A 20,301-nucleotide genomic window follows, 5' to 3' on the forward strand; every position below is an offset into this window, starting at 1 on the left:
AAATAATAAATATTAATACAAAACAGAAAAAAGTTTACAAAGAGTAGAATTTGAGGTAGGCTTTGACTAAGTTACATTTAAATACATTCAGTGAGAAATTAGTATCAAGAGAAGGAGGTGGTGATCACCTTTCATTCACTAACTCAATCTCCCAAGCAAGCGAGCAACCGACCAACCAATCAATCAATCAATCAATCAATCAACAACCAAATAGAGAAGGAATTGAAGGCAAGACTATCAGAAGCTAACTTACACGTAAGAAGCAAATTTACATGTATGTATGGAGAAGTGACTTCTCAAGCTAGTAAAATTTTGTTTGTATGTGGTTGCTGCTGTTTTGGTTGTTGTTGTTTGTTTGTTTGTTTGTCTGATTGATTGATTGATTTTTTTTTTTTTTTTTTAAATAATATCAATTCTAGTGGGTTCTTTAGTAGCTAGCATATCCGTCCCTCAGTGACGCTCAAGGCACTTTAAAATACAGTATTTCCATGCAAAGTACAGTATGTGTGACTTTTGAATTGTGAGACCTCATCCTTAGCACCATGTAATGGTTAACAAGGTGCTGCGGCGCAATATGCTGCCAATCATTCACGTTTTTTCAGACTCTGAAGTATTTTTTTCCCCGACCCCCTCCCTCCCCATGTGTCAGTTTACTCACCTATCATCAGTGTTATCAACAAACAGGTAGTGCAGAACAAAATGCTTCTGGATACAAATATAGCGCCACCCTACCGGTTGATACAGCTGCAAATGGGAGAAAATCACAAACTTAATAATGTTAGTTCATAAAATTAGACTAATCATTTTTATCTTCATCATTTCTGTCTTTGTTTTATCTTTGTTTATAAACAAATAGTAGATGAACAAGCTTTGAGATGGGCCTCCTTCTTCATATCAATCAAAATCAGACAGTGTAATCTCCAAAATAGGTGTGGATTTATATATTATTTTTTTTTTACAATTCGTGCTATGAGCAGACTCTATGGTAACTCAAGTAAACATGTCCTAACTAAGGATGGGTTCAATGCGTCTATTGCTTTGGATACGGAATTTAACATCTCCTAAGTCCTAAGATAAATCCTAAGTTAGGATGAGTTTGGTGAAGTCGCTGGCAGGACACTTTTGGTAATTGCCAAAGACCAGTATTCTCACTTGGTGTATCCCAAAACATATGCATAAAATAACAAACCTGTGAAAAATTTGACTCAATTGGTCGTCAAAGTTGCAAGAGAAAAATTGAAGAAAAAAACACCCTTGTCGCACAAGTTGTGTGCTTTCAGATGCCTTGAATTTGAGACCTCAACTGGAGGTCTCTTATTCAATTCAAATATTTAAGTGAGAGATTCTTTCTCAAAATCTACGCTACTTCTGAGGGAGCCGTTTCTCACAATGTTTTATATATCAACAGCTCTCCATTGCTCGCTACCAAGTTAGTTTTTATTCTAACAATTATTTTACTGGTGCGTTCATCATTACAAAAACATTGATGGGCTGGGTAATAAATCCATAAAATGCCTTTTATTACTTTTAAAAAACAGAGCTTAAAGCATTGGACACTTTCGGTAAACAGTATTATCCAAGGCCCGCACTTCGTGTATCACAACTTATATATATAAAATAACAAACCTGTGAAAATTTAGGCTCAATCGGTCATCAGAGTCGGGAGAAAATAACGGGAAGCCCACCCTTGTTTCCGCACGTTTCGCCGTGTCATGACATGTGTTTAAAATAAAGCCGTAATTCTCGATATCGAGAATTGATATTGTCTTAATGTTTTCTCAAAAAGTAAAGAATTTTATGGAATAATATTTCAAGACAAGTCTTTCACCATTACCTTCTGTAAACCCTGTAAGTTATTTGTAAATCTGTGAGCTTTTTTTTTTTCTGTTCCGAAAGTGTCCAATGGCTGTAAAGGCAAAGTAGACATCCTACATAAAAATGCAGATGCAGTAAAACTAACCTGTGACAATTTCATTTCAAAAAGTAGGTTTTTTGCAATACTGCCAAAACCCTGGAGTAATTATGTCCATGTAGGAAAAAACGGACAAATTTTTTAATCTGTCTCTTTAAAAGCACAATACTTAGACGAGGGGGAATTGTTTCCTAAAATCTAACAAATTATCAACAGCTGCGGTGCTTCTCATCACTTAGTTTTTAAGGTTGTTAATTTTTTTTTTAGTAATTACCTAACATGCCCTCCCTTTAATCTCCCCAAATACTACACACCGCTTCTCCTGAAAATCAATACCAAGTCAATTAAGATTGTTTATACCGAAAACCAAGTGCACACTGTAATGTCTCGCTTAGACTTATGGTCAATGTGTTGCGTTAATAATTTAGTAAGTACCTAAGATGCCCTCCCTTTAATTCCCCCCAACACGTTGCACACCGCTTTTTCCACTGAAAATCAATAACAAGTCAATTAAGATTGTTTATACCGAAAACCAAGTGCACACTGTAATGTCTCGCTTAGACTTATGGCCATGTAATAATAACCTTGTTTCTATTGATGCGTTATTAATTACCAAAACCATTGATGCGCTGGGTAATCAATAAAATAACATCATAAAATGCCTTTTGATACTTTTAAAATCTGAGCTTAATTCCCAACAGTACTTCTCCACTAAAAATCAATAACGAGCCAAACTCAATTAATTTTTTTTTTAACGTAAACTGATTGCTATGGTTTCAGATGCAAAAAAACAGAGGGTCCAGGCAGTAACTTTGGGTTTTTTACGCAAGCACTACTTTTCACTTTCAGCCTCAACATTCACGGATCACGGATGGGGGTGTACAGGTTCTCCTGCGATACCTAGCTGAAATTACGTACGATACAAACTAAACTAGTTTCAAATCTTGTATTGAACTTAAGATATTCCTTGATCTACCCTTGGCCACATCTACCGGATATTCAGGGAGGTAAGACGTGCAACCAAACCATACCCTTGTCTAACCACTTTTTCAGGCGATGGACATGTTTGATAAATTTCAAAGACCAGTATTCTCACTTGGTATCCCAGCATATGCATAAAATAATAAACCTGTGAAAATTTGACTCAATTGGTCATCAAAGTCGCAAGAGAATAATGAAAAAAACCAAAACACCCAGTTGTTCCACAAAATTTGTGTGCTTTTCAGATACCTAGTAAAAGGCTTCAGGCCTGTAAAAAACATTCACCGTAAATCATCATTTTCAAATGCAGATGACGTCACTTTTCCCAACATGCTCACAACTGTTCTTTACAAAGTATTTTTTTTGCGTTTCTTCTCAGGTCACGAATACTGAAAGGAAAGTTTCATCTGATATTTCATGAAAGATGGCTAGCGCAATGATATTTTTCACTGCATGGACGACAGTCATTGTGATAACTACTACATGTTATTATACAAGTACCACATGCCCACCAATATCTCGTGGGCAACTCCTTCGTTCTGAAGTCACTCATCAATTTTACCCTGGCCCAATGCGAGATCACGTGCTTAAAGGAGCAACCTTTCGCAACATTTCATGTCGTACATATGTATTATGTGCCACATTCTGTCTGCTTGAAGATGCATGTAAGTCCTTTAACTTCTGCATGGACGACGAGCTCTGTCAGCTTAACTCAGCTGTGTATTCTGAAAACGAGACCTCACTGCAGAAATCTAGTGGCTGTCTCTACTTTCATGAACAACAAAACAACGGTAAGAGCTCATTCTAACCAATTTAAAATACTCTTATTTTACGCCCACAAATTGAATAGGTTTGGTAGCGTTTCTTTTCCCCAGTTTCCAGCATCACAAACAAGCATTTAATAATCCAATCGTTGTTTTGAGAAAAATCGTTTTTAACATTAAAACTGATTTCTTAAAAAAAGAATTGTAGTACAGATTGTAGGAAAATGAACAAGTTTCATTGATGAATTCCCTTTCAAGAAAAAACAGAAAAGTTTTGGTGAATTATATACAATGGAGGCTCTACAAGTCAGTGCTATCATCACGATCAAGCAACCGTTTATATGGTTACACTTTTTTGGGATAAGTTAACTGCCGAAAGTAGGAAAGAAGGTTATGTGGTTGAAACTATTTTCCTATAGAATTACCATCTTGTTGACACTGATAAAAAGTACTTTTTGAATATATATTTGGTTTGCGGTCACACCATGTGTCTACTTGACAGGTAGTCTGTTCCTCAGAAAATTTGCGCTAAGGGGCAAGTCAAGTCCTGGACAGAAGTAACACATAGTTCATTCAGCATTCGATGCAGGATTCAGAATGACGGCTCTGTGGCTAGCTTGACCTCAAGCCGCCACGCCTGACTGATTTATTATGACGCAATCACCACACCACTACCACGGAGTAGATTTTTTTCAGAGACTACTTTTGTTTTTGTTTTATTTTGAACAGATATTTCCAATTATGGAGGTTTGTTTGTATCTATTTAAAGTCTCAGGTAATCAATGTTATTATATCTGGTTTATTCTTTTATTTAATAGCTGCACTAGTTCCAAGCAGGCCAAATAGAAATTTTCTAAAATACTTGTTTGTGATGCTGGAAACTGGAGAGAGAAAAATCTACCAAACCTACTTAATTTTTGGGGGTAAAAATTAAAGTATTTCACAAAATACTTCATGAAAACACAATTAAAATATTTCTCAACTATGATTTCTAACGATTCTAACAATTCCAAACCACACGGGCTCTTTTCAGAGCCAACACTCACTTGAAAAGAGATTTTACACATGGTTGTACCCGCAAGTGTACTATTTATATTTATATTTTCTCTCATTCTAATTCTAGACAAGCAGTCTGTGCCATCCTCTACTGCAAACCCACTGTGCCAGACCAAGATCACCACAGAGAACGTTCCCTTTCGTGTTCTGCAGAATGCAAGCGAGCCAATACGTCTAGAGTTCACAGCAGATTGGGACACTGCTCATGAACTTTACATGTATTTTGATCGTGTAAATGGTTCGCACGCCTATCACATGTATCGTAAGTTCACCCTTCTTTTCTAAATAATTTAGAATTTTGTAAAGGCATTGCATGGTGAGGTATCAAAGTTTATGTATATTTGGTTTGCGGTAACACCATGTGTGTATCTACTTGCCGGGTAGAGTTTGTTCTTAGAGAACTGTCTTGCTTTACATTCTACTACCGCGGAGTAGATGTTCGGGGGTTCGGGAGACTTCTCAGTTCTGAAAAGAACTGTTCTGCTTTTTAACTATTACCCGGGCGGATGGTATAGAAAATAGGCTGGGACTTTAGCTACTTTAGCATAGGATTGTGATTGAGGCCGTGTCCGAAACGGCGACTTCGGCTACAGCTACGGCTAGATCGCGCGCGTCTGCCTATTCTTCAACACTGGAAGACGCGCTGATCTAGACGTAGCTGTAGCCGAAGTCGTCGTTTCAGACACGGCCTAACTATACAACTATGACATGGTTACGAACATTCATGCCTACCTTATTTTGGCAATACAAAAGCTTGTCTATACCTTGGACATACTTATGAGGCCCTAAAGTTTGGTTGAAAGGGAGGTTGGGGGCAGAGGAATTGATTCGCCTTAAATCTTTAACAAGAAAAAAACATAAGTACCAATTTCTAATACCGGATAAAAAGTATTTTTTGCTTTCTCTGTATCAATTGTTCTTCTTTTTGCTGGCCCCAATGCCCCAAGTTTTGACTGAAGAGGGCAGTTGCCCCCCGCACCAACCCAACCCCAAGTTATGTGCATATAATTTACATTTTGTGTAGAAGTTATTTATCTTATTTTATTATTGACAATCAAATTACATGTGCTTTTCTCGTTGCAGTGATGTCACAAATAAGACTCTTGTTATACGACAAAACAACTAGGTCCTACCCCTCCCAACTTGGTCCACAGAGGAAAGACTTTGACATCATCAAGGGCAAGCGTGTGGTTGCACTACTTGATGCTGGGCAATTTACCCTTAAATCTGAGGATGGTCTGTTTATGTCCCTGGTGCCATTTGTTAATGGCACTTGGAATGTTGGTTTTCTTAGCTATGGTAAAGTTGAGTATTGGATTGTTAACGATCCATGCAAGCCGCCTACAACTTAGAGCAAGTTGGAGTGCCCACATTTAGTCGACCCGTGATTGACCACTGACCAGCAATATACCAGCGCAGTGACGTACTCACTCAAACGACTCCTTTCAATTAGTCAACCATTCGGCCTTTTTGAGATATGGCGGTACAACACTATATACGGTTTGGGTAAATTTGTCCGTATAAACCCACACCAAACAGTCTACACTCCTATCACATCCGCCATACCTCAAAAAGGCTTATTGCCTTTCCCTGTAGTGTCACTGGTTCCTCTCTGAGCTTTACACGTTAGAATGGATCAGGCTACCAGTGAAGAAACCATGTGCTCACGGCTAGTTTCAAATGATCACTAGCCTGGGCTTGAGTCAATATAGTCAACCTTTAGTTGAGCCATAGTCATTTCTATATGGTTAACCATGGTGTACACTCGAACTTGCTCTTAGCATTGATAGAGATGACTGAGCAATAGCAAGTTATTGGAATATGGCTTTTGGAGGTTGCCTTTTAAGAGAGAACTGTCTAAAATTATCTGAACTTTTTTATTACTTTTCCTCCTGATTTTAGAATAAGCCCCACTCTTATTGTTTTGTGGAAGCTAGCTTAATTGATAACAAAACTAAATAACACCACAAATTTAGAGTTAGTGAGTTGTGTTGGATTGAATAGACATTGTGGCTTTTATTCACAATACGGCACTGACTAATCAACCATTGTTAAGACTGTGCTGGACTGTATACAACACCACTTGGTACCATTTGATAACAGCATTTGGAATTTTGGTTTTCTAAGCTTTGGTAAAGTGGATTGGATTGCTCAGGCATGTGATTGGACCCTTGTTAAAAAAAAAGAGCTGAAACACTACACGATGTAGGAATGATCGTGTAACATCAAGTGAGCGCGCGTAACGCCTTTACGCTGGACGAATTGGGGCACCCGATTAATTCCAGTAAATAGCCTTATCTCACATTATTGTAGTTGTACATTGTTACTTGTCCCCTTGATTGTAGAATTGAAAAAAAAATTATATATTAAAATAGTTAAAAGCATCTTGCGAGGTTGATATTGTGTATGAAAAAGGAATGTTATTGGCCCAATTAACTACTAATGTAAAGGGCATTGAGGCGGTTATTGTGAAATGCGTTATATAAAATTTGTTATTATTATTATCTTATAATTCACCAAAAGTTAGACATACCTTCAAGAAGATGTCTTGTTTCTTCCTAGCAGCATCCACCATATGAGAAATGAAAAGAGCTTTGTCGGACCTGAAGTCTGCCTCACTCATGAATCGACCAAACTCGTTGAAGTACACCCCAATTACGACATACGCATTCAAGGCTGGGATGCTTGCAATGTAATCATAGACTGTGGAAAAAAAAAAAAAAATCAAATTTACCCGGTCAATTTAGAGAAAGCGTGGCAGTAAATTTGGAATCTGGAACTTTTCCGGAAGGCATGCACACTTGCCAAATTTTCAAGGACAAAGGCATTTTGGCCATTGGCATGATAACATACCCGCGGAACATAAAGACGTACTTGGAAAGCTCACAGAGTAAGATGCACTGTACATGCACTCACACAGTGTCAACATTGGCCCAGTAATAATAATAATAGTGGCTTCTCGTATACCACTCATATCCGTCACTCGGTGACGCTCAACGCGCTTCAACATTCAGTATTTTCCTGCAAGGTATGTGGGACGACGTTTGAATTATGAGACCTACATTTGTACTACAGTACACAGCTAGGGATAACTGGCACTGGAAACAATGGTCAAAATTACTCTTTACTATGAATTACAGTGTAATCCCCAATTACCTACCGTCATCATTTTGTTTGTCAAATAAGGACAATGAAAAATATGCTTCCATGGGCTTTTACCAAACCTCAGCTTGGGCTCCATCAAAAATTTTGGAACAGTGTACATTTTGCATGGTGTTTACAACACCAAACAGAGTCTAAGAGCCCAGAGCCCATAGCCAAGCCCGTGATTACTTCCCATTGTGACAATAGCTAAAACTTTCACAAAAAGAACAAGCCCAAGCGAAACCACTGACCAAATTAGAACACTCAAAACTAAAAATATTAGTTTCAAACTTTTTTAAACCATGAGGGTAAGACATCGCACGAATGATAGAAGGTAAATAGCTCGATCCTTACCCAGTTTAGCATAGAGTTGAATGGCTTCAGTGTCAGCTCCTATGGTGCCTCTGATGTAATAATGCTCATATAGATGCAGTGTGTTGAGATAGGGTACCAGACGACCATACAATGCACAGTTCTGCCCGACGGCCTGACTGACGGAAACCTGAGGACGGAACGAGAGAAAACACTTGATGTTGAAGAAATACAACAATTTCAAGTTCACAGACAGAACAAAAGGGGGATAAAAACAGAAGATAAATGTGAAGTTTCTGTGAAATTGTTAAATATTTACATGTACATCGGGGATAATGTACAAATAGTGGTGGATGGGTACATTATGAATATAATCAAAAAGTGAAATCCAGACTGTTCTATTTTGTGAGGCGAAGCCGAGTGCCGGTTTGGCAGGAGATTCCCTAAGTTTTAGCAGCGGGTACTGCAACAATTTAATAGATGTTAAATTTTAATCTGGGATAAAGAACATTAATTTTGGTTTTAACCATATACACCGATGTGTGAAAACACTGTATACTCGGTACTTCCCTGAGTCCTGTGAAAACAAATACAGGCATATACTCAGGTTGGATTTGAACCCACGACCTTTGCAATTCTAGAGCAGTGTCTTACCAACAAGACTGCCGAGACTGCCTGGTGGCTAGAGGCAGTTTGAATTCTACGGGTGGGATTCAAACACACAACTATTATTACCTGGAATTGGCCCTTTCTTGCGACGACCTCCCTATTAGCAAGGCGCTCAGTAAGCTTCACTATCCTCATGTAGGCCCCGGGGTCTGCATCTACTGCAGCCAGAGTCTGCTGTGACAGACAGAAGGCTCCGACGCTTGGGATACCGTAAACGTTGGCCGAACGATCAACCAGTTTGGTCTGGGCTGGGCGCAGAAGCTTGGTGGTGATGGTGCTGATTGTGTCAGCGCAGAGTCGCATTCTGGGAAGAGAATTTGATGAGATTTGTTCAGAAGAAATTTATGAAATAGCACTCTAAAATCACTTAACTATTGTTTTATAATTAAGTAATAACCCTTAAAGGGTCTGGACTATAGTAGCAGTCCTGGCCGGTTTTTTACCTTCCGCTTAGTAGTTAAAAAGCAGGACAGATCTTTTCATAACTGAGAAATCTTCAGAATTCAGAAAAATCTACTCCACGGTTGTAGAATATAAAGCAAGACAGTTCTCTAAAAAAAAATCCACCTGTCAAGTAGACACACACACATGGTTTTACCGCCAACCAAATGTATTTTATTTGAATGTCTCTTACCTGAGAGCACAATGTCGGAGTAGAGTAACAAGACGTGGGTATGGGTTTGGTGGTAGGTGATTACCAGTCAATAACTCCAGTATGTATCCATGCCATATCACATCCAGCTTGATGTCGACCATGTACTGCACACAAAAAAAGAGATCAAAAACCTGAACTGTGAGAGCAAAGTGTGCAAGCTTGCGAACGCAAAGCATAAAAGCTTGTGAGTGCAAAGCCTGTTTTACGTACATGATTAAAGGAATCAATGTGTGGTGAAGAGGTTTGGACTTGATCATTTTACCGAGATGAAGTCGAGGTCAATTATCAAGAACAAGAACATTATCAAGAACATTATTATCACACACTTTGATTCCCATTCATAAATACCTTTTCGGTCAAAAACATTTGATGAAAAAGTAAAATAAATGCCAAAATTATAATTGTTCAATGATATCTTATAATTGTTCAATGATGCCGTGCGCGTCGCGCGTAATGTGGCACAACCAGAGATGCCAACATTGAACTTTAAAAAAGAGTAGCATCTCCCAAAAGTTAAGGGCGAGCGTGGCTTGGGCTGGGCTCCCTAAACCGATCTTTCTATTACTCTCTACAATGCTAATTAGCTCATTTTCAGGCATTGTCGTGAAATAACAATTACCTCTGTATGCACCACCAGAACAGCTACAAATGTTTATAATGGCCAGTGAAAAAATAATAGTGGATACATGAGGAATGAGGTTACTGTGACACGTTAGCTCACACACCTCATTCCCCACGCACGTGTGCACTATTCCCCATGGTGTAATAGAGATCAATGGGTACGATCCCAGCAATGCACTAGCGTAAAAATACTCATCCGGCCAGCCAGCGGGGGATCAGAGGGCACGCAACAATCATTACGTCGAGACACGTATTGTTCGAGTGAATTCGCCGCTATTATTCAACACTGCGTTCTAAAAGTAAAAGTTTTTTTTTTCTTTTCTGTTAAAATTATTTGGATATTTTTCTTAATTTTTATTTCCACTTAATAGTTCATTCGTTGTTTGCATGTATCGTACGATTTAATAAAATTATATTGGGCGGCTTGTTTAGCGTGTTTTATTGAGTATTATCGTAGCGTCGTAGTCACGGCTCGAAATCGTATTTGCTACGCCCAAATCGTGTATGTTGGTATCTCTGCACAACTGTTCCGGCCGTTGCTCTCGACCAATAGGAATGAAGAAACTGTCTTTACGCACAGGTGCAAGCGCGCGTGTCACGCCCATGTTATAACACTTTTTACTGGTGTTGTATCGTGTTCAAACAACACCTTGTGATGCCCTCTCGACCAATCAGAGTCTTAGGTCTTAGGTATTTATGAATAAGGTTTTAAAAGCCTTACTCTTAATTACAAAAGAATAATAATAACAATTATAATTTAATTTTTTTTTGCAAAAAACCAACTTGATTTCCGGTAAAAAAACAGAGATACTCAGGGCAGTTTCTAATCCATTTTGTGTTTGATATGTGGTATGGGTGTACCCCCCTCTAATTGTGGCTTCATTGTGGGAATCTCAGATCTGTAGAGGATTTTAGAGGGGCATTTCTGTCAGGGATGTGATAGGCTGTTGAGAAAAAAACTGAAAAGCTCAAAAACTTGCGAGCATGAAGCCCAATATTAACATTTATCTTTGGTTGTAAAAGCCTTACTCTGCAATCTGGGGTGTTATGATATGGTTTTATCTTCATTTTTATTATCAACTTGATCCTCAATTTTTTTTTTATATACCGGTGTATACATTTTTTGGTTGCCAGTTGAACAGCGGATTCGATTCAAATCCTTGCCATTACATATAAGATAATTGAGAATGTCAATGTGCCGATCTACCTCATTGACCTGGTTGGTCTCCGCATTCCGCAGAGATCAACAAGGCAGAGTAGTGAGATTCGGCTGGAGCCTCCACCTGTGAATTCTACGATGACTAAGTACTATGGTAATCGTGCTTTCTCGGTTGTTGCTCTCATGGTATAAATGGAATGATCTTCCATCAAACATTCGTGCGGCCCACAGCTATGAATCCTTTAAGTCATTGGTTACAACTCACTCTTCTTGTTCAACTTTTTAACATTAACTTTTATTGTCACTATGTACAGTGTGCTGAGATAATTGTATGCGGTGCACTTTAAACAATAAATGATTAGATTAGATTAGATTAGATTAGATTATAGGGCGAAAAAAAACAAAGAAGAAATCACACCCCTGTTCTGTACACAAGGAAAAGAGTGTGCCTAAGTATGGGAACATTTGGAGGGAACCACCCTCTGTCACACATCAGCTTGGGCGATACCACGATATTATCGATTTCGATATCGGGTCGATTTGGTTTTAATCAAAATATCGATATATCCCAATATCGACTAAGTATCGCAATATCGTGATGTATTTCCAACCTGAGACATCTTGCACCCCATAGGTTTGGAGTAAAACCAGAAGAATAGGTCATTAGACACCTCTCGTATGCTATGACTGTCTCTTCTACAACTTTCACTGGGAGTTTGAAGACTGATGATGTCAAATTTAACTAATCGCGATTATATCGAATATCGCGATATATTGTCGGCGATATATCATGAATAAATAAATCGATATCGCCCAAACTTAGTCACACATCAGCCATGGTATATTGATTAAAGGAACATTACAGAATTGGTTTTGCTAGCAAAAAAATTGCTGGCAGTGTAAGCACTTTATGTAATCCACCATATACATAAACTGACAAACCTGTAGAAGTTCGAGATCGATCAGCCATCCATCTAGGTCACGAGAGAATAGTGAAAAAAATATCACAAATTTTGCATTGCACCGATGCCAAAATAAACATGAATAAAACGCTCACTGAGCGATAAACTCCAAACGCAAAATTAGATTATTTATTTCTCATTAAATATGACATTTCAGACAGAAATATCTCAAGGGATGTTTTCAAAACTATCATCATCATTAGACCGTGTAAGTTTTATGTAAATCTGTGATCTTAACGATTTTGTTTCTTACCCAATTCTGTAACGTTCCTTTAAGATTATGAATGCCATTTATAAAGGAGATATTTACCTGCATAAGGACAGCTTCTGTGACCATTATACGAGGCCAGTTACTCAGCTGTTTCACTTCATCCACGTTGATCACTGGATACAGTTAAAAATTAATTACAATAAAAGAAAATTAATGAGATACCTGAATAATCTATATTGTATTTGCACACATTTATTTTATTGCTGCCCTACATGTACACTTACACATTTTACAAAGTTTTATAATTATTATATTTAAATTATGAGTAGTTTACAGTATTACTTAGTATCTTAGGATATGAAAGTTTACAATGATTTAGATAGTTATATATTACATAGGAAGCTTTTAAAGTAGGACAACAACTAGGTTAGGGTGAAGCAGAGGCTTTTGTGCCTTAACCTATGGACAGACAAACAACATAAAATACTATACAGAAGAAAAAAAACACAAGACAGACTAGAAAAACAGAATACACGACAGAGACTAATATGGTGAACATTATGTTGAACACCCATGAAAAGCAGACCCAAGCTTGCCTATCACAAACTCCCGTCAGTCCCCACTGGTTTGGGAAACAGCAGTGCCCTACTGAAACTTGTCTATAATGGTCAAATTTCTGCCTTTTAAAATTTAAACAATAAAGTGTAAACAAGTTTTTAATATATTTCTGAGTGAGTGCATGTTGTTTCATTTGACAAATACAACGGGGCCCAATTTCATAGCTCTGCTTACCGCCGAATTCTGCGCTTACAAACATGATTCCCCGCTTACGTGCAAGCGCCAAATTTTTGCGCTAGCCTTGTAAGCGTAGAATGCCTAGTAACGTGGAGTACACACGCACAGAAGCCAAAATTCGCCGCTAACCCGTGAAATAGGCTTGCCGTAAGCACAAAATTCCCTGCTTCTGTAAGCGCCGATTCTGTGCTTACGGTAAGCAGAGCCATGAAATTGGGACCTGGTTGTGAAACTTCAGAAAAATCCTGGTTAACAAACTTTGATGCTTAGCATCATTCTAAAATTGAGCACTAAAAGCATGACTGAAACTGACTCCTGATTGCTGTAAAAGATTTCAGATTTCAACTTTTGATGAAGAATGATTAGCTACCAGTCTCATGATGGACCACCCAACTACTGACCTGTGTTTGTCTGTTGATTGATCTCCTTGGATTCCACTCCATGTTTTATCTTTAATGAGCTGCTGGCTGTACCCTTTTTGTTTCGATTTTTTGTTGATTTTACCGGCTGCAGTCGATGAAAAAAGGCAGTGGGAATAATAATAATCCACATTGCCAGAACATGGATAAAGCTGACAAACTGTCAATAGACCTTATCGCAAACAATAGACGTGGATTGAGGTGGATTGAGCTAGCTAGACCACCATGCACCTCATTCGACAGTTTGCACTTGCGCAATGGTATTTGCGAAAAGGTCTATGTCAAGTATTGTAATCATTCAACAGGGCCCAATTTCATGGCTCCGCTTACCGCCGAATTCTGCGCTTACAATCATGATTTCCCGCTTACATGCAAGCGCCGAACATTTGCGTTAGCCTTGTAAGCATAAAATACCTAGTAATGTGAAGTACGCACGCGCAGAAGCCAAAATTCGCCGCTAACCTGTGAAATACACTTGCTGTAAGCACAGAATTCCCCGCTTCCATAAGCGCCGATTCTGTGCTTACGGTAAGCAGAGCTATGAAATTGGGCCCTGGTCTCTTCATTCCATAAAAACTATTTGCTGGGTTGGGTTAAGGTTGTTGTTACAGATAAGCTTTTGGTTAAGGTAATGGCTATGGGTATGGTTAGGATTTAGTCTAGGCTTAGGCTAGGGTTTAGAGTTAGAGTCTAAGGTTTGGTCTAGGGTTAGGGCTTTAGTCGAGGGTTAAGGTCTTGAGTTAAGGTCTAGGGTTTAGGTTTTATGGTTGGGTATGGTTTAGATTTAGGATTAGGGTTTGGTTTAGAGTTAGGGTCTAAGGTTAGGGTCTAGGGTTTATAGGTTTAGGGAAAGGATTAAGGGGTTAGGATTTGGAGTTAGGGTTTATGCCAAGGGTATAGAGTAAGGTCTATAGCTTAAACGTTTAGGGTTAGGGTTTAAGGTTAGGGTTAGGATTAAGGGTTAGGATTAAGGGTTTAGCGTTTTTGTTTAGGGTGGGTTCTATGGTTATTCAAATCTTACTCGCAAATGGCCAATGTTCATCATTCATTTAACAATAAGATGGCAGTGGAATAACATCAATGCATAAGGTCTATTCTAGTGAGCTTAATTGTATGCATATTTACCACGCAGTGCACTCAAGCCCTAACGAGAAAGACATATTAATTGTCTCATCAAAAATTTGACAAGAGCATACCTTTGGATTTCCATCATCTTCAAAAGCCGCTCTGCAACCTTTCACCAAAGCCTGATGATGAAATCAAGACCAATCCAAGAAAGTTACGTCAAGCGAGGCCTACTACCTGCCATCAAAGGGATGCATGAGGCTACAGGTTCCAGGCTCCCCCAAATCTTCAAGTCAAGCTTTTTAGCACTCTAGTTTTTGTTGAATTTTGTCAACTTATTGTGCTTTTTGTCCCCACTTAGTTTATTTTCTTTCTTCACTTGTACCTTACGGCTGTGATGCCACGCTGCACCCATCCGAGTTTAGCCAAATTTGTGCTGCAAAGGAATCACCCTACTCATGACTCAAGACTACACATGCATTGTTGCGCTGCACCTCTTGATGCTATTCTCTACTTTTATAAGACAACTAAACATCCTCTAATGGAGTACTGTTGCCACATTTTGAGCTGGAGCATCTGCCCGTTACTTTTACTAGATATAGTGCAGAACCGGTTTTAATTTTGGTTTTTACCCATACACCGATGTGTGTTAGCACTGTATGCTCAGTACTTTCCCGAGTCCTGTGAAAAAATATCACAGGCATGTTACTCGGGTGGGATTCGAACCCACGACCCTTGCAATTCTAGAGCAGTGTCTTACCAACTAGACTACCTAGGTTGCCCGGTAGCTAGAGGCAGAAGTGTGTTGTTAATCTTGTTAATAGTGCCATGTGCTTTTGCTGTAGTGCCCTCTCCAATACAAACTTACATTTTCCTCCTAGATCGAGCCCCCTTACAAGAGGAAAATTGCTGTGCCCCTTCATGAGCGAAGTTCAAGGCCTGACGCTACATTCTCTTTCCCATTGTACGTGGTTTCCCACAAGTCTCAGTCGTTTCTACAGATATTTTCATGATGAATGTGTCACCAGTGTGTCTGAGCCATGCGCAGCGTGCCGTACAATACACTCCGTCACAAACCCCTGGTAACCAACACCGATTGGCTCACCGTAAGTGACTGATATGTGCACACGCATGTTAAAAACAATCAAGCACTTGTACATAGGGTACTTAGTAGGCGCAGGTCAAAATGCAAAAAGATTTCAAATGAACCAGGTTTTAATATGGTCACCCTATTACAGTTCGAATCCCACTTTCCCCAAAATGGTAACAATTATCCTGTTAGACATGTTAGAAGATTACAATTATTATAATTTGAACAAGTTACTTTGGTGCATCAATTAATAAGTTAATAAATATTATTACTACCAAAACCAAGACAAATCATTATTGAAGAGTAATTTGAAAACCGTGAGAGTTTAAGTTGATTTGATATTGAGAATAAGCTATTTTATCAACTAAAAGGACTTATGGTTTAAATGCAAAAATGAGTTTAATGGCCCGACGTTTCGACCCTAGCAGAGTCTTTCTCAAAGGGTTTGAGAAAGACTCTGCTAGGGTTGAAGCGTCGCACTATGAACTATTTTTCACAGATTTAATATCGTATGGTAATTCATTCCATAGTTTTGGACCTTGATAACATATTGAAGAATGGTGGTTTTGCAACTGAGTTTTCACAATATTTTTTTGTTGTTGAAAAGTACAAAAAACCAACAGTCAATCAATGAAATAATGAGTTGATGCATATAAGGGTTGACCCGATTGATCACTTCGACGTCATGCAGGGTCAATAATATTACCTCAAATTGAATACGCTTGAAGAAAACCATAGCATCCTCCATCAGGACCAGTTGAATGGACATACAGTAGTCTTGAACGTAACGTAATTTCCTTAGGTCCTGAAGAACGAAATAATCACGATAGAAAGAAACTACATCAATAAATAGTAAACTTGCGGGTACAACCATGTGTAAATCTCTTTTGTGGGAGTTTTTGGCTCTGAACAGAGCCGATGTGGTATCCACGATTCAAACAGTATACTCTGCTCGTCTTAAGGAGAAATAATCACTAGTTAAGAACACACTTTTTAAGTTTGTGGCACTTTTAAAAAGAAGGTATATGTTTGGTAATTACTCTTCAGATTAATGGCAATAACAACTTATGGTTTGAAGACTACAGCAGCACTCGATAGTATAAAGCATTTTGAGAAACATTTCACTTTGAAGTAATGTGATAATGTAAAATTATCAGTTTTTATGTCCCCAAAATTGAATCTATATGGGATTATTTTTCCTGCATGGATATTCACTCCAGATTTATAGCGACTAAAAAACGTGATCACCTTTTTAGGTGGAATTTTCAAATGCTTGTTTAATTGTATTTACCACAAGTTTTGGCTTTTCTTGTTACGCCCCCATTTCCAATTCTCCTCGATACTGTTCTTTGTTATTGTTATTATGATTATCTGTTGGAATGGAAGTAAATATCTTGAATTGAAGTTTTTATTAAAAATCAAACAGCTCCAAAAACCAAGGGTAGACTTTACCTTTAAAGCATAGATTTAAATACCTTTTTTTTTTCTGTGAGGGATCATCACAACCGCTCTATTTCTCCTTTTTAACAAGTTTTCTTGAAATTTAACTAAACATTTTGTATCTTTCCTTCTTTTGTCTGTTATTTTGTTTTCCCTAAAACAAGACTTTGGCCGCATTGGAAAATCTAATTTTTAAAGATTTTAATAAACCAATAATATATCAACAAAAAAAGGAGAACATAGACCCCCTTGCATAAGGTGAAACGCTACCAGGACGCTGAGCTCACCCGCAAGTTTTAAAGCCACTGGACACTTTTGGTAAACAGTATTGACCAAGTCCCACGCTTCGTGTATCACAACTTATATATAAAACAACAAACTTGTGAAAATTTAGGCTCAATCGGTCATTGGAGTCGGGAGAAAATAACGGGAAGCCCACCCTTGTTTCCGCACGTTTTGCCGCGTCATGACATGTGTTTAAAATAAAGCCGTAATTCTCGATATCGAGAATTGATATTGTCTTAATGTTTTCTCAAAAAGTAAAGCATTTCATGGAATAATATTTCGAGAGAAGTCTTTCACCATTACCTTCTGTAAACCCTGTAAATTATTTGTAAATCTGTGAACTTTTTTTTTCTGTACTGAAAGTGTCCAATGGCTTTAAGCACAAAAAACAAAAAACAGATATGGACCAATCCATTGCCTCCTTTGACCCCACTGGAGCGTTTTTTTTTTTACCACAGTGAGGGCGCTTTTTGAGTGAGGGCGCTTTTTGAGGGCATGGCATCACATACAAGAATGTATAATTTGAAGAAGAAGACAGTGGAGACTTACAAGTGACTTGATGATGAATTTATTAGGGACTGTAGGATCAGGTAGCAGCATCTGTATGAGTAGTTTACTGAGGATTGAATGTGCATTGAGGAGCTCTGAGGATCTAGAATGAAGTTCAGGATCAATCACTGTGAGAAGCTTCTTCTTGTACTCCATGAACTGACCGGTGAGGAAGTCTTGGTCTTCAGCGTCTGCCTCCTTCTGAAGAACGGAAAAGGAAAATCACTTGAAAAGTGGCGTGCCATGGCCAAGCGGTTAAGAGCACTGATTTCAAATTCTGGTGTTTCTGATCAGCAGAGTCTGGTTTCGAGTCCCAGTCATGACACCTGTGTCCTTAAGCAAGACACTTAACCATGATGCTCCGTCCTTCAGATGGGACTTAAAGCCTTTGTTCTAGTGTGCTGTGTAAGGCACGTAAAAGAACCCAGTGCATTTTTTAAAAAGAGAAGGGGGTTCCCCTGGCGTTCCTGGTTTGATTGGCAGCATATTGCGTCACAGCTCCAATACATGGTGCTATGTAAAAGGAGTAGTGTATTGAGCACTGTATACCGAGTACTTTCCCCAGGCAAATCACTAGCGTGGGATTCGAACCTACGACCTTTGCATTGCTAGAGCAGATGTCTCACCACTAGAACACCGAGCTAGCCTGGGGCCAATTTCATAGAGCTGCTTAAGCAAAATAAGCACGAAAACAGCTCGCTTATTTTACACATGTTACTAGCCAAAATTTAATGCCATATGCATTGCTTGTGACTGGTATTTAGCGGTTGTTTACATAGCATAACAACTGTGTGGAGTCTTGACCGGTAATCTGATTTTACTAAGCAAGGATTTTTTTGCTTAAGCAAACATTTGTGCTTAAGCAGCTCTATGAAATTGGGCCCTGGATATACTAGAGGCAGTTCGAATCCTATGTAATAACAGCGGATACCACAATGATTTTTTAAGAGATTGGTAGATTGAGATGTGTGTTTGTTTAGATAATCTTCCCATAAAGGGAACTCGGCAAACTCCCACATGGGGTTGTAAACACCAAGCTGGCAACAGCTAATCTCTCTCTCATACAAAACATTGGTTTAACGTCTATGATTATGAATTCCACAAATCAAGAAGTTTTGATACAGTAACTAGACAACAATATTATTCTAGTCATTGTGAAATCAGCGGTTAGCGGGGGGATTCGAGCCCACAACCTTATGATTGCAAGTCCTGCAGTCTAACCACTTGACTACAGTGACATTCAACGGTGTGAACATCAGACTGCTGTTTTATTACCTCTTTGAATGTGACAGCCAACAGTTGTAGTGTTGTATTGAGAGACATTGCAGTGTGCCATGACGCTGCAGTGCTGTGTAGATATCGATACAACTCAACCTTGACCTCTGAACCTTCATCACTTCTGTAGGGACAAACATAATAAACAACTTCTTTAACAAACAAAAAGGTTAATGGGAATGCTTTTTAAAGCCATTGGACACTTTCGGTAAACAGTACTGTCCAAGTCCCACACTTCGTGTATCACAACTTCTATAAAATAACAAACCTGTGAAAATTTAGGCTCAATTGGTCATCGGAGTCGGGAGAAAATAACGGGAAAACCCACCCTTGTTTCCGCACATTTCGCCGTGTTATGACATGTGTTTAAATTAAATCCTTGATATCGAGTATTGATAATTGTTTTCATGTTTTCTCAAAAAGTAAAGCATTTCATGGAACAATATTGCAAGAGAAGTCTTTCACCATTACCTTCTGTAAACCCTGTAGGTTATTTGTAAATCTGTGAACTTTTTTTTTTCCTGTTCCAAAAGTGTCCAATGGCTTTAAACTTGTTATAACATAATATGGTAAGGTTTACGGTGACACCTTGTAATGACAATCTCTAATTGAGTTGGGGTGGTTTTGAAAAGAATTGTTGGTTTCAACTCAACGTTTTGATCAGTATGCTCTGATCGTCTTCTGGAGAAGGCTCGACTCTGATGCTGCCTGCTTGTTATAATGTGTGTCTTTTTTATTTAATTGCAAGTTTTATATTTTTACACTTCTGATTTGTTCGTAATTATCGATAAAAAAATCAGGCATGGGCATCAAAGTTTGGGAAACTAACTAAACTTCTTTCTCCAGAAGACGATCAGAGCATACTGATCAAAACGTCGAGTTGAAACCAACGGTTTTCAGAATCTCCCCAACTCATTAGAGATGGTCATTACATGGT

The 20,301-nt window shown here is 38.5% G+C and overlaps 1 protein-coding gene across 2 annotated transcripts in view; it reads right to left on the reverse strand.

The window, feature by feature from the left end:
• Positions 1-20,301, reverse strand: part of LOC139938378 (uncharacterized) — a 39,005-nt gene that overhangs the window by 7,229 nt on the left and 11,475 nt on the right. Inside the window, exons 13-23 of one of the 2 annotated variants that reach the window (XM_071933847.1) lie at positions 19,365-19,488; positions 18,090-18,290; positions 16,522-16,620; positions 14,857-14,907; positions 13,643-13,748; positions 12,546-12,619; positions 9,473-9,597; positions 8,905-9,142; positions 8,212-8,359; positions 7,247-7,416; positions 659-744 (exon numbers count right to left, since the gene is read on the reverse strand). In XM_071933847.1, the coding sequence (XP_071789948.1) occupies positions 659-744; positions 7,247-7,416; positions 8,212-8,359; positions 8,905-9,142; positions 9,473-9,597; positions 12,546-12,619; positions 13,643-13,748; positions 14,857-14,907; positions 16,522-16,620; positions 18,090-18,290; positions 19,365-19,488 (1,422 nt within the window). The remainder of the gene's footprint in view (positions 1-658; positions 745-7,246; positions 7,417-8,211; positions 8,360-8,904; positions 9,143-9,472; positions 9,598-12,545; positions 12,620-13,642; positions 13,749-14,856; positions 14,908-16,521; positions 16,621-18,089; positions 18,291-19,364; positions 19,489-20,301) is intronic. The other variant, XM_071933848.1, reaches the window with a different exon arrangement.

Source organism: Asterias amurensis, chromosome 6 (assembly GCF_032118995.1).
Source record: "Asterias amurensis chromosome 6, ASM3211899v1".
In the NCBI taxonomy this organism is placed as follows: domain Eukaryota; kingdom Metazoa; phylum Echinodermata; class Asteroidea; order Forcipulatida; family Asteriidae; genus Asterias; species Asterias amurensis.